Source organism: Peromyscus eremicus, chromosome 8a, assembly GCF_949786415.1.
Source record: "Peromyscus eremicus chromosome 8a, PerEre_H2_v1, whole genome shotgun sequence".
Lineage (NCBI taxonomy): Eukaryota > Metazoa > Chordata > Mammalia > Rodentia > Cricetidae > Peromyscus > Peromyscus eremicus.
In genome coordinates this window covers 53,713,040-53,727,965 of record NC_081423.1, presented here as the reverse complement: position 1 = coordinate 53,727,965, position 14,926 = coordinate 53,713,040, and the positions used below count along the sequence as shown (strand labels likewise).

The 14,926-nt window shown below is 46.7% G+C and overlaps 1 protein-coding gene across 1 annotated transcript; it reads right to left on the bottom strand.

Moving 5' to 3' along the window:
- Positions 1 to 951: 951 nt before the first annotated feature.
- Positions 952 to 7,913, bottom strand: LOC131917007 (transmembrane 4 L6 family member 5-like). Its single transcript, XM_059270661.1, has 5 exons — positions 7,740 to 7,913; positions 1,897 to 1,977; positions 1,447 to 1,583; positions 1,036 to 1,231; positions 952 to 966 (listed from the first exon to the last, which is right to left on the bottom strand). Exons 1-5 carry the CDS (start codon positions 7,911 to 7,913, stop codon positions 952 to 954), a joined length of 603 nt encoding a protein of 200 aa, XP_059126644.1.
- Between the last annotated feature and the right edge of the window lie 7,013 nt (positions 7,914 to 14,926).

Genomic DNA, 14,926 nt, shown 5'->3' with positions numbered 1-14,926 from the left:
AGCAACTGAAGTAATCCTTCACTTTAAAAAGAAATTGCCAGCCTGGTGGTGGTACACACCTTTAATCCCAGCACTAGGGAGGCAGAGGCAGCAGCATCTCTGTGAGTTTGAGGCCAGTCTGGTCTACAGAGTGAGATCCAGGACAGCCAGGGATACACAGAGAAACCCCATCTTGAAAAACCAAAAAAAAAAAAAAAAAAAAAAAAAAAAAGAAAGAAAGAAAGAAAAGAAAGAAAGAAAGAAATTGCCAGTGGCTAGTGTAAGAAAAGTGAGACAGAGAAGCAAACAGAAGTTATAGGTGTGTGTGTGTGTGTGTGTGGTCTGACTGTGAGCAGGGTGTGTTGTTTTCAGTACCTGGAAATATTTTGTTTCTGCAGGTGAAGTGGAAGGGTCAGGCTGGGACTAAGCTGTGCTTTATGGCTTGGGGCTATTTGCCCAGTACAGCCTGACTCAGTTCCTCCTGACCTCCTGACCTGAGGCTATTACCCAACAGTGGGAAGGAGTGAAGTGAGGACTCAGTAGGTAAAGGTGCTTGGTGCCAAGCTGGAGGACCTGAGTTTGATCTCCAGAAGACACATAGTATGAGAACTAACTCCCACATTATTCCCTGACGCACATATAAATGTAAAGTCAATTTAATTAAAAATTGCTCGTCTTTCATCATTGACCCATTAAATTCCTTGAGAGCACAGAATTTTATTTTCAGAACAATAACTTCTTGTTAAGAAAATAACAAGCAGGGGGTGGGGGTACAAACAGAAACACAAGCTGACAATACTGAAGGCCCATGCACACTCCTTCCAAAAGGGTAATCAGAACTGGGGAAGGGTGCTGGGGCGGTTTATACCACAAAGAATATCGAACAACAAAAGCAGTTTATTCCAGCTAATCAGGGAGTGGAAGGACCACTCAGCCTGCCATAAATGAGGTATTATGGGTGGTCCGTGGAACTCAGTGATCTTCGCCCTGCAAGAAAGAAAAGAGTGAAGAGGTAGCCAAGAACAAACCGGATCCGCCCCCGCCCCCCAGCTCCACCCCGTGCGTTCCCACCTTTTTCCGGCAATCGCCACACAGCACGCCTAAGGTCGCATTCACCAGCTGTATTCCACACAGCACTATTTCCAGACTCGAGGCGACCACCAGCAGAGAGAAGAGTGTCACGTTCCAGGGTACCACGTGAGGTGGCGCCTCGCATAAATCCCACAGAGTATCATTGTGCAAGTAGGAGCCTCTGTGGATGGACAGGGTCACTGGAGAGAAGCTGATCACACAGCAGGCCCCACCATCACCCAGGGCAAGGGTCTACTAAGATCTGCAAAGGGCCGGATGGGCTACATGGAAGGGACTCTCTAGAAGCTCGGTCTGGTCCGTCATTTCTGGAACACGCAGGAAGGGCAGGTGGGGAGAGGCGCAGGAAGGGGGACACAAATACAGAGAGGGACTTACTGGGTTTCTTGGAAGTGGTAGTCCCACTTGTTGTTAATTAAGCATTTGGGTCCGATTCGGAGCCCAGTTCCCGACACGGAGAGGCAGTAGATGGCACCAAGCATCCCAAAGGCAGAGGAGAAGACGGAGCGAAGCATCTAGACCCGGTGTGGAAAGGTAAGGTGAGTAGGCCCGCCACCTCCCTTGGAGGGCCACCCGTGCCCAATTCCTCCCTCGTATTGCGGTACTTCTATCCAGCTTGCCTAAAAATACATTTCTCTTTAAACTCCCGGTTTGAAGTTAAGTGAATCCTAAAAGTCATCTTCTGCAGAGGTTCATAGGGCTTCTAGGTCCCTCTGGTCAGGTCCATTTGAGACTCAAGACTGGGAGTGAGGTAGCCCCCGAGACCTGCTTGTAGGACGGTGCTTTGGGGAAGGAGTCAAAAGCCAAACATCTTAATTTGGTTCTTACCCTGCAGCGATTCCCGCAGCAACCTGCGCCGCAGCAGCCCTTGCCCCCTGCCCGGACTGCGGCAATTCCTGGACACAGCACCTGTGGGATGAGAGTTGTTGGTGATGATAGCATTCTCCTAGATCCTCCAGGCTGTCCTTGCATGGCCCATTTCCTCAGGGAAGCTGCCCACGATGCCCTCAGCCCTTTGGACTACAAAACCTTATCTATACTTCTCTGGATCATTGTTGGACTCAACCTTAATTTATCATTATTTATATGCCTGACTTATCTCTCTCCAGATTGTAGTTTCCTGGAGGGTTGGGTCCAATATACTATACCTATCTTAGACGAAAGACCATCAAACATTTGGGCTAGGGGGTGGCAATATTATATGTTCCACACACATATAGTCGCATGATAGGGACTACTACTGAAGGGGAGTCAGGACCTTCTTCCCACTCTATGAATGGATTGCTTTCTCAGGATATCAGTTTTGTCTTTTGGAAAGTAGATCTGCAGGACCTATCTCCAAAGACTGTTCTCAGAATTTAATGAGACAGCAGAATCAATTTATGTCATGATAGGCTCAGAGAGAACGCCCATGCTGATACGTATCTTCAACAGTACGATAGGACATGGAGCAGGAACTATGGTCGAATGGGTTAGGATTTGCACAGAGATTCTGGTGTGGATCGCAGGATTTCCTAAGAGTCAACTTCTAATCTTTTTTTTTCTTCTTGTACCCTTTATTATGAAATACATACCCTCCCAGGGAACCAATCAGCTGTTCCCTACCCTAATAGTCACTTCCAGATACTAGAGAGCCATACCAAACCCCCTGAAGGACATGCTCATTTGAATGTCTTAGTTCACTCAGCTTCCGCGAGCCTCATGGTAACCCCACAACACCCCCCAAATTCATCTGCCTTTTGTCTTTCTTGTCTTCATCAGTGGAAAAACACCCACCAAGTCACCTGGGCTGGAAGATTTCAATCCTCCTATACTAGGGCTGACTTCAAGTCTTCTGTGCTTTGCCTTGGTGGCTTCTAAATCTTTCAGTCCTTTTTTTCTTCTTTCACACACTCAGCCCCTACTCCCCTTCCACGAGGAAGATGTTCTCTACCTCCCTAATAGATGCTCATCACTCCTCTGCCTCTGCCTCTGCCCCCTGAGCGCTGGGCTTAAAGGCACATGCCCCAGGCTTGGAGAGCATTGCCCTTTTGATTTACTGATTTTTGTTCATTTGTTTGTTGAGAGAGTGTCTCACTCTGTAGCCTGGGTTGTCCTGGAATTCACTATGGAGCCCAGGCTGGTCTTGAACTTGCAACAATCCTCTTTGCCTCAGCCTCCCAAGTGCTAGAATTACAGGTCTTAGCCACCACATCTGACTCTATTTTTAAAAAAAAGATTCAATGGGGGCTGGAAAGATGGCTCAGTGGTTAAGAGCACTGACTGTTCTTCCAGAGGACCTGAGTTCAATTCCCAGCACCCACATGGTAACGCACAACCATCTGTAATTCCAACTTCAGAGGCTCTGATGCGCTTCTGTGGTACCAGGCAGGCATGTGATGCACACATGCAGGCAAATATCCGTACACATAAATTTAAAAAGTTTTACTTTTTATTTTTTGTTTTATGTATCTGTGTGAGTGCCTGCGTGTATGTATGTATGTGTATCACATGGGTGCCTGGTGTCCCTGGAGACCAGAAAGTGTGTCCCTGCCTGGAACTGGAGTTATAGGCAGTGTTGAGCATCCATATGGGTACTCTGCAAGAGCAAGAGCAAGTGCTTTTTTTTTTTTTTTTTAGACAGCGTCTCTCTATGTAGTCCTAAAGCTCAATATGCAGGCAAGGCTGGCCTCAAACTCACAGAGATCCACCTGCCTCTGCTTTCCAAGTGCTGGGATTAAAGGTGTGCACCACCATGCCCAGTAGCAGCCGAGTGCTCTTAACCACTGAGCCATCTCTCCAGCACCATCATTCCCCTTTTAAAGGAAGCGTCTCGGGTTGGGGATTTAGCTCAGTGGTAGAGCGCTTGCCTAGCAAGCATAAGGCCCTGGGTTCGGTCCTCAGCTCTGAAAAAAAAAAAAAAAAACAACAACAAGAGTCCTGGGGTAAATAAATGTGGGGGCCAGTCCCCAACAGGGAAGGACTTAATAAAAAAAAAAAAAAGGAAGGGTCTCTCTCTGTTGCCTCTTACACAGGCTGTAAGCTCTCAGTTGTCCTGCGTTCATCTGCAGACAGCTGAGAGCCAATGCAGTCTTGCATGCTCATAATTCCAGGGTTTGGGAGGAGGGAGATCCAGGACCCATTCTTGGTTACATAGTGAGTTCAAGACACACTGGGTTTCATGTGACCTTGTCTTAAAAAAAAAGAAAAAGAAAAAAGAAAAAAGAAAAGTAGGCCTAGTGATGCCTGTCTACAGTCCTAGCATTTAGGAGGTAAAGGGGTCCAGGGGTTCAAGTCCATCCTTGGCTGCACAGTAAGCTTAAGGTGAGCCTGCTATGAAACCTTGCCTCAAAACAAAAACAATAACAATAAAAAAACGTGTTGGATTTGGGGCACACATCTTTAAATCTAGCGCTCAAGAGAAAGACGCAGAGGCAGAAGGATCTCTGTGAATTTAAAGCAAGCCTGGTCTACATAGTGACTTCTAGGCCAGTCAGGGTCACACATCCATCAGCTCAGAGAAACTTAAATGTTTCTGTTTTGTTTTGTTAGAGATAGAGTCTTACTCTATAAAGTAGGCTGTCCTTGAACTCACCATGTAGCCCAGGCTGGCCTTGAACCCTAAACCTATAGTGACCTAACTACCTTAGTCTGCCAAGTACTGAGATTATGGATGTAAGCCACAATGCTTAATATACACATTAATACACACACACACACACACACACACACACACACACACACACACACACGGTCTCTCTCGGAGCCCAGCTAGCCTGGTCTACTACAGCTACAGAGTGAGTTCCGGGCTACCCAGAGAAATCCTATCTCATAAACGGAAAAAAAAGAAAAAGATTTTTTGCTAAACATGGTGGCACATGCCTTTAGTCCCACTCGGGAGGCAGAGGCAGGAGGAGCTCTGTGAATTCCAGGTCAGCTAGGGCTACATGGGGAGACCCTCTCAAAAAATAAAAGGATTGTTTTCAGATACAGATTACACACAGGCGTTGAGCGTGAGGGAAAAGACAAATAGACAGTAGTATATGCATTTGAGCAGCACAGGATTCCCAAGGGATTTTTACTTTTTGAAATCCAGGTATTGGGTTCCCTTTCTTGAGCTCCTAGGCTCAAGCAATCTCCCTGCTGTAGAGACCGAGCAAGTGGTAGGGTTCTTGGTCTGGGTGCTGCATACATTATCATGCTTACTCTGTGAAAAATCCAGTGAGCCAGGAGTGTAGTTCAGTGGTGGAGTTTGTGCTTAGCTTGAAAAGCCCTTTGGTTCCAACCTGGTGGTCCTCATCCTAGAGTTTTGTTTGTTTGGTTTTTGAGACAGGGTTTCTCTGTGCAGCCCTGGCTGTCCTGGAACTCGCTCTGTAGACCAGGCTAGCCTCAAACTCACAGAGATCCACCTGCCTCTGCCTCCTGCATGCTGGAATTGAATTTAAGGCGTGCGCCGCCACCGCCACCACCACCACCACCACCTTGCTCCCAGAGATTTTAAAATGGACAAAAGAAAAGTGGAGAATTGGGTGGGTGGGTGGGGGGTATGTTTATGTCATCAAACTTCAGCTCTGTGGGCTGCCTGGCTGTTCCTTAAATGTGGATTCCCTGTTTATAATGCTCCTTTTTTTTTTTTTTTTTAATTTTAAATGTCATCTGGCTGTCAGTTCTGACATCATCTCATAAAAACTTCCCTGGAAACGCCCCTAGGTTGGACGGGTGGCTCAGTTGCAGGGTAAGTGCTCAGCAGGCACCAAGCCCCAGGGTCAGTCTATAGTATCAAATAAAAAGAAGAGAAAAGGGGACCAAATAAGTGCTTCATTTGCCCTAAGAGCTCTTTGTGATGGTCCCTGATGAGTGTGTGTGTATGTGTGTGTGTGTGTGTGCCTCAAACTCTCTACTTTTCCAGAGTGCCTTTACAGGAGTGGCCACCATGCCCAGCAACAGCATGCCATTTATTGGCTCCATCCATCCGACAAGTATGAACCGACCTCCTCATAAAGGAGGCAGACCTTGCTCTCATGGGGCTTCCAATCTTGCTTCCTTGGTACCTTGTTTGTTCCCTATCAACACGGCACAGCCATTAGGAAGAACATACAATGGTACTTCTTGAGAGGCTGCTGTGAATGAGGATGCTGAGAGCACCAACTTAACAGATCCACGGAAGCAGGCAAGTTCGATTGGGCAGGCCAATCAGGTGGTTTAGGCTGGAGACATTCTCGGTGTGACACTGGGTAAACGTGTGGGCCTAGAGGAGTAAGAGAGCTCAGAGAGCCTTAGAGTGGAGGCCGACCACCAGGATCCCTGCAGGAGGTAGAGTGATGCCAGAGGGCCAGGGGAGGGCTGCTATGGGATAGCTATCTCCTTTTAGCTAATAAAGATGTGGCCAGCAGAGGGGACCAAAATGCGACTTCTCCCAGAGAATTTTAAGATGGGAAACTGTGCCAAAGATGGGAAACTGTGCTAGGTAGAGCTCTTGTCTTTATCCCATGAAGATGATACACGAGGTTAACCATCTAAAAGTTCCCCCAAATGGTCAGGCATGGTAGCACACACCTGTACTTGAGAAGTTAAGGCAGGAAGATTTCAAGTTCTAGACTGGCCTGGGTTATATAGTGAGTTCCAGGCTAGCCTGGGGTACAATTGGGACATTGCCTCTAAATAAATAAATAAACAAACAAAAAGTTAGAGAGAGAGAGAGAGAGAGAGAATTCCCTAAATAAGAGGGAGTTGGAAGATGAGGGGTGGGTGGGAATCTAGGATATTTGTGTCTCTCTCCCTCCCTCTTTTTTTTTTTTCTTTTAGACAGGGTTTCTCTGTGTAGTTTTGGTGCCTTTTCCTAGATCTTGCTCTGTAGACCAGGCTGTCCTCGAACTCACAGAGATCTGCCTGGCTCTGCCTCCCGAGTGCTGGGATTAAAGGTGTGCACCACCACCACCCGACCTCGATGTTTTTTTGTTTTTATTTTTTCAAGACGGTTTTTCTGTGTAACCCTGGTTGCCCTGAAACTTGCTCAGTAGAGCAGGCTAGCTTCAAACCCAGAGATCCACTTGCTTCTGCCTCTGGAGTGCTGGGACTAAAGGTGTGTGCACCACCATGCCTGGCTCTTTTCTCACTTTTAATAGATCTTAGTCTGCCAGAGGACTGGGACATCTACTCTAAAATACTGACCTAGGTCCAGGATTCTTATCCTCGACACTGACGGGGATCCTGGAAGGTGGGCTGAGAAGGGATGCCCCGGAAGAGAGGGAAAGCAACATGGAGCTGGCTGGTGGAGTGACTGAGCCGAGCTATCAGCCTGGACTAAGGTTATTCAAAGTACCCACCCTTGCCGGTTACACCACTGTCCTGATGAACTCCCACACAACCAGCTTCTCCTTCTGCTTCTACCTTCCCCCGTAAGGAGGTTTTCTCAGCATGTGCTCACAGGTAGAACTTGCTCCCACCTAGTAGAGAAGCTCTTCTTCCTCCCATTCCCCTCAGACACTCAGCTCAGGACCCTAGAGCTACTCCAGGACCTTCTACAGAACGCTTAGGGTGTGTGAGCAGATGGACAGGCCCCTGGTCCCCACCAAGCCCTTGCCACACCCTCCAGAGCAAACTGCTCCTTCCCCCTCCTTTCCTCTCTGTCCCGTCACCCACCGTCCCTTAGCTGGTACCCAGGTCCCTGGCCCATGCTCCAGCATTCTCACCATCAGACCCCCTCCAATGAAGCCACCCATGAGCCAGACTTGCAAGCTGAGGTTGCTGTTGGTCCAGGTGGTCTTCCCATCAGGTACCAGCAGGAGGGCATTGGCCACGATGCAGATCAGGGAGAGAGGGATGAGGGAGAGCCCCAGACAGCGAGCACACTTTCCTGTACACATGTCAGAGGCTTCAGGAAGGACAGGCGGCAGCGAGTGAAAGTAAGCGGGAAGTGTCAGGGTGCAGAGCAAACTGGGCTGGAGCTTGGAGCAAAGGTCTGAGAAGAGGAGGGGCAGAAACTGGTAGAATCACAATGATAAGAGAGGCCTGGAGGCGGTGCAGGGGCTAGAGCCGGGTGAGTAGAAGAGGAGGATGTGGTGGTAGGAGATATGGGAGCTTGTCCCACAAAGGAAGTGGACTGGGGTCAGCGTCTTCTTTTTTGGTCTGTACACACCTTTCCACAGTCCTTCCTCATCTACTTGAAGACTCAGTTGAATCCTTCACCTCTGGAAGTCTCAACTGTTTCATTTGTAAAAAAGGTTGAGCGAAGCCACTTGCCTTGAGAGCTAGTTGTAAGGATTCAGTGGGACAAGGTACAAAAATCTGTCACCAAGGAAGCATAGGACACATGTATGGTGGCCTCATTATTTCTGTCCCACAGGGAGCCAGGCAGAAATAGCCTGTAACTTTAGCTATTCAGGAAGATCGTGAGTTTGAGGCCTACCTGGGTTACATTGCAAGGCTTTATAAAAACCAAACCAAACCAAACCAAACCAAACAAAAAAGAGATGATAATGACTTCTTGTCTATTTGTTTCTTCTTTTCAAAAAATTTGCTTTGTTTTGTTTTCTCAAGACAGGGTTTCACTGTGTAGCCTGTCCTGTCCTGGAACTCACTCTGTAGACCAGGCTGGCTTCAAACACATAGAGATCTACCTCCCTCTGCCTCTCCAGTGCTGGGATTAAAGGCATGCGCCATCATCACCCAGCTCTCAAATTTTGTTTATTCAACTTTTTCTGTTTCTCAGAGTGGACTCAAGCAATCCATTTCTGGCCTCAGATGACTGTATGAACCTAAACAATCTCATTTTCTTTTTATTTAATTTCAGTTTTATGTGTATGAGTATTTTGCCTGCATGTACATTTGTGAACTACTTGTGTGCCTGATGTCTGAAAAAGCCAGAAGAGGGCATTAGATCCTCTAAGACTGAAGTTACAGGTGATTGTGAACTGCCATGTGGGTGCTGGAAATCAAACCTAGGTCTTCTGGAAGCAGCCAGTGCTCTTAACCACTGAGCCATCTCTCTTGCTCTTGGTTTTGTTTTGTGTGTGTGTGTGTGTGTGTGTGTGTGTGTTTGAGACAGGGTCTCACAATGTAGACCAGGTTGGCCTCGAACTCACAGAGCTCCGCCTGCCTCTGTCTCCCAGAGTGCTGGGATTAAAGGCATGCGCCACCACCGCTCGGTGAATCGTTTATGTTTAAGATTTATTTTTATTTTATGTATATAAGTGTTTTACCTGCATGTATGTCTGCACACCATGCTCATGCTGTGCTGGAAGAAGCCCGAAGAAAGAAAGTATCAGATCCCCTGGAACTGGAGTTACACAAGGCTGCTAGCATCCCTGTGGGCACTGTGAACTGAACCCGGGTCCTCTAGAAGAGCAATCAATGCTCTTAATTGTTGAGTCATCTCTCCAACCCCTGCAATCATTTTGGATGCCTGAATTCCTTCAGCCCTTGCTTCCTTAGGCCCTTGTGGCAGAGATTCACAGTTTCAGGACTAAGCCCCGGATTGTGCCCTTGAAGAATTCACCCATGCCTGGTAGCCTGGTCATGTCACAGAGAGATGAGGGTTACAAGAAATACCTCGGCACCTCACAAGGGCACCTGACGACTGTGCCACAGGGAGTGAGGTGTCTAATCCGGGCCTCTGTTGAATCTCCTGTCCAAACCACTGTAGACACGTGGGAAAAGGAGAAAAAGTAGGTGCCACTCAAAAATAAATGGCAGAATCTTGGAGGAACCCCTGTCATCTGTGAGACAGGGGAGCTGGATAGAGATCAGCCATGAGGAATTTATCTCTTAAACGAGAGGGTGCCTGAAAAAAGAAAGTACTTTGAACTTTCCCCATCTGTCCCAGCTGTTTGCCTCTGACTCATAAACAATTACATGGTCATTAATATTTCCCATTGCTTCTGTTGGCTTGTTTAATGATTTAACAATATTTCCAGTGCGGAAGGTCAGAGGTAACAATGCTTGCTAATTTCAGCACCCAGGAGACAGAGACAGGATTCCTATAAGTTTGAAGTTAATCTGAGCTACAAGTCAGTTCCTGGCCAGCCTGAGCTACATAGTGAGTTCCTGGTCAGCATAGTGAGTTCTTGGCCAGCCTGAGCTACATACTGAGTTCCTGGCCAGCCTGAGCTACATAGTGAGTTCCCGGCCAGCCTGAGCTACATAGTGAGTTCCCACCCAGTTAGGGTTATGTAGTGTGATCTTGTCTCAAAGTAAACACAAAACAAAATTTCCATAGTGAAGGAAATTTCCACAGAAGGGAGGGCAATAGGGAAGCAGATCAATTTAAACAAGGTATCAAGACACAAATATATGAAAATATCATGATTAAAACCATTACTTACAAGCCGGGCGGTGGTGGCGCACGCCTTTAATCCCAGCACTCGGGAGGCAGAGCCAGGCAGATCTCTGTGAGTTCGAGGCCAGCCTGGGCTACCAAGTGAGTTCCAGGAAAGGCGCAAAGCTACACAGAGAAACCCTGTCTCGAAAAACCAAAAAAAAAAAAAAAAAAAAAAAAAACCATTACTTACGGGGTGGTGCTGAAGCACGCCTTTAGTCCCATTACTCAGAAGACAGAGGCAGGCAGATATCTGTGAGTTTGAGGCCAGTCTGGTCTATAATTCGAGTTCCAGGATGGACAGAGCTGTTGTACACAGAACCCTGTCTCAAAAAACAAACAGAAATACAAACAAACCCATTACTTGATATATCAACTTAAAATTTTTTAAAATGTGTTTTCATGGTGCTTCTGATATTTTCTGTCCTTTTCTAATTTTTCATTCTTTTGCTCTCCTGGGGGCCTATTTTAAAGCCGAAACAGTGGTTATTTTTAAATGCTGTACATTATTATCCTTTAGCATGTCACTCTGTCGTTCTCCGAGAAGCCTCGGACTGGCTGTCTTGTCTGCAGCCTCCTCCGAGGGGTTCTGTACAGATGCCTGGAACAACTGGACCTTGTGAGCTGCGTAAGGAGGGAGCTACTTGCTCTGACTCCTCTGCCCTCCCTGTGTTGACGTCCTTTGACATGCCAGTTTGTAGCCCCTCCTGCTAGAAGCAGAATACACCTCTACCACGTGGGCAGAACGGAATGTGGGCAGAACCAACCGGATCTCAGTACCAGTACACATAAAACAAAAATAAATCTTAAATTTTTTTCAAAAATGAAGTACTGTATGGTGCCTTATGTCTCTGTCATTGTCACCAGAGGAACATGCTGGGCCACCCACAGGTTTAAAAAAAAAAAAAGGTGTAAGACACAAGGAAAAATCCCTAGGCCAAGCTACATCAGCTGCCCTCTAGTCAACTCTTCCATGTGTGAGTGAAATAAATGCTTATATTCATATGTCATGAACACTATGAGTTTTATTTTATTAAAAATATTCTGTGTGTGTATGTGTGTGTGTGTTTGTGGGTGTGGAGGTCACATGACAACCTCTGATGGGGTGTGGGGGCGTGGGTAACAGTGCAAGTGTTCCACTGCACACTTGTGGAGGTCACATGACAACCTCTGATGGGGTGTGGGGGCGTGGGTAACAGTGTAAGTGTTCCACTGCACACTTGTGGAGGTCACATGGCAACCTCTGATGTCAGTCCTTGCTGCTGGCCTTGTTTGATGCAGGGCCTCTTCCTTGTCACCACACATGCGGGGCTAGCACGGACCTGTCTTCACTTCCCACTTGCTGTAGGAGCGCCGGGGTCACAGGGGCACACTGCCACATCTGGCTGGGGTCACAGGGGCACACTGCCACATCTGGCTGGGGTCACAGGGGCACACTGCCACATCTGGCTGGGGTCACAGGGGCACACTGCCACATCTGGCTGGGGTCACAGGGGCACACTGCCACATCTGGCTGGGGTCACAGGGGCACACTGCCACATCTGGCTTTTATGTGGGTTCTAGGATTTGAACTCAGGTCCTGACATTTGCCCAGCAAGCCCGTTAACCACTGAGCCATCTCTCCAGCCCAGGTTTTTTTGTTGTTTGTTTGGTTGGTTTGGTTTATTTTTTGAGACATGGTCTCATATGGGGAAAGAGTGACCACTGATTTACTATGTAGTTGACTATGACCTTGAATTCTTTAAAAAAATAAAATGCTTTACTTACTTCACATTTCTCTTGTGAAGATTTTCTTTAAAGAGCATTTAAAAAGTAAGTCTTAAAGAAAGTATTCTTTTTCTTCCTGTAAAATCTTTCCATCTTGCCGGTAACAAACCACACTGCTGTAAAGCTTTGTTTAATCATTAACAAGCCTAATTTTGCTTCTGTCAGCAACAAAACTACTAACCCTGATCAGAAGGACTGGAACTTAATAGGGAATTTCACTCATCGCTTAGTCATTGCACACTATCACTGACAAAATAAGGTCTGGTATATGACAGCTATCATCCACGTAACTGCAGATAGCCATGGCGGTCTTCGGACCTCGTAATGACTTGTTTGGAATATTAATTATTTAGGTGTCACTCCAACAATGGTGTTGTCAAAGCTGGTAGTAAGACAGCGTGGCCACAAAGTTAGCAGCAGTAAGACAGCGTGGCCACTAGGGTTTTTTGTTTTTTGTTTTTTGTTTTTAATTGTTTTTGAGACAGGGTCTCTACTATGTGGAACAAGCAAGCAAGGAGGAACTCACAGAGATCTACTTATCTCTCCCTCCCAAGTGCTGATTTTAAAGGCATGCACCAAGAGGCTCAGCTCATGTTATTAATTGTGTGTGTGTGTGTGTGTGTGTGTGTGTGTGTGTGTGTGTGTGTGAATGTGTGTGAAGATCAGAGGACAACCTTGTATGTCATCTTCAGGAACATTGTTCACCTCCTTTGAGACAAGATCTCTTACTGGCTTGGGGCTCATTACTTAGACTAGGCTAGATCAGATGGCCAGTGACCCTCAGGGATCAACTTCCTCAAGGCTGGGATTATAAGCGCAAACTACCATGCCCAGCATTTTAACTCGGGTTCTGGGGACCGAATGCATGTCTTAAGTACTTTAGGCACTGAGCCATCTCTGCAGCCCCTCCATTATATTATTTCTCTCCCCCCCTTTCCTTCCTCACTCTCCCCTTCCTACCCCTGTGTCCACATCTGTGTCCGTGTCTATGTGTGTGTGTGTGTGTGTGTGTGTGTGTGTGAGAGAGAGAGAGAGAGAGAGAGAGAGAGAGAGAGAGAGAGAGAGAGAGAGAGAGAGAGAGACCCAGGCCTCACGTGTGTGAGGCATGCTTAGCCACTGAATCACACTGATAGCCTTATTATCTCAAGCCACTCTCTATGGATGACATAACATTAATAAGGCATTAGCGAAATATTATAGAGATTTGGAAACATTTCCTCAAACACAGGAGAGATCACAACATCCAAAAGTGAACTCTGGAAAAATAATTCCTGCAGGATTCGGGAAACAGTTTCAGAAAGGACTTTGGTGAACGTGCTAGAATTCTGAAGGCAGAGCGGGAAAGAACAGGCCGAGGTGAAAGGCTCTGGCCTGTGGTTGGAGAAGGATGGACTTCATGAAAAACTAATACACAAAAAGAAACGGAAGTGTGGGCTGGAGAGATGGCTCAGCCGTTAAGAGCACTGGCTGCTCTTCCAGAGGACCTAGGTTCAATTCCCAGCACCCACATGGCAGCTCACAACTGTCTATAACTCAAGTTCCATGGGATCCTACACTCTTACACAGGCACACATGCAGGCAAAATAGCAATGCACATAAAAACAAACAACAGCCGGGCGGTGGTGGCACACCACCCGCACTCGGGAGGCAGAGGCAGGTGGATCTCTGTGAGTTCGAGGCCAGCCTGGGCTACCAAGAGAGTTCTAGGAAAGGCGCAAAGCTACACAGAGAAACTCTGTCTCGAAAAACCAAAAACAAATAACAAGAGGGAGAGACATACGCTCACATGGATGGATCAAAGAACAGGCTTGAGACTGAGAAGTGAGCGAGGAAGGACAAATTCATGAAAACTTTCAAATCTAGAGGTAAAGGACTAAAAGTTTACAACAAAGAAGCAACAAAAAGAAAAAAAATGCTACACGTAGCCAAGTGCAGGGGCACAGGTAATTCCAGCACCTAAAGAGCAGAAGCAGGGGGTTAGCTGTAAGTTCATGGCCAGCATGGTCTACACAGCAAGCTCATGGTCAGCTTGGGCTACACAGAGACACTGTCTCAAAAACAAACAGAGAAAGCCAAAGAAGTTGGAACTATGCAAAGTTAGAAAGGCTACTGAGGGGACTGGAGTACAGTTCCCTGCAGACAGCTCACAGAGCATGCGTAAGACCCTGGGAAATAAATGACACAAGACAAAGGGTAGTGTCTAAAGCTACGTCAACAGCAAAATATCTGTGACTCAATTATTATGTGCGTGTCTGAGTTTACCAGAGTCTGGAGTCACGTAACGGTGAGAGAGACAAGAACTCATTTCTGAGAAGGCTTGTGTTTGGGAACATCTCTGTGTTTCCTCCACTTGTGGGAAATGATCTTAACTCAGCAAGAGACGAAATGAAGTCAAACCCTCCAAATGGGGAAGTCTTGTCATAAGCTTAAATAATTTTTATAAACCTGGTTACAAAACTAGATTTTAATTTCCCATTTAAAAATATTTTAAAAGGGGGCTGGAGAGATGGCTTAGTGTTTAAGAGAATGTGCTGCTCTTCTCTTGTGGAGGATCTGGGTTCTGTTTCCAGCACCCACATGGTGGATTGCAGCTCTCCACAATGCCAGTTCCAAAGGATCTGACCCTCTCTTCTGACCTCCAAAGGTACCAGGCATTCACATATATACATGCAGGCAAAATATGCATGCACATAAGATAGATAAACCTAATATATATATTTTTTAATTTAAAGGACTGAAGAGATAACTTATTTGTAAAATGTTTGCCTTGCAAGCTGAACTTGAGTTTTAGCTCCA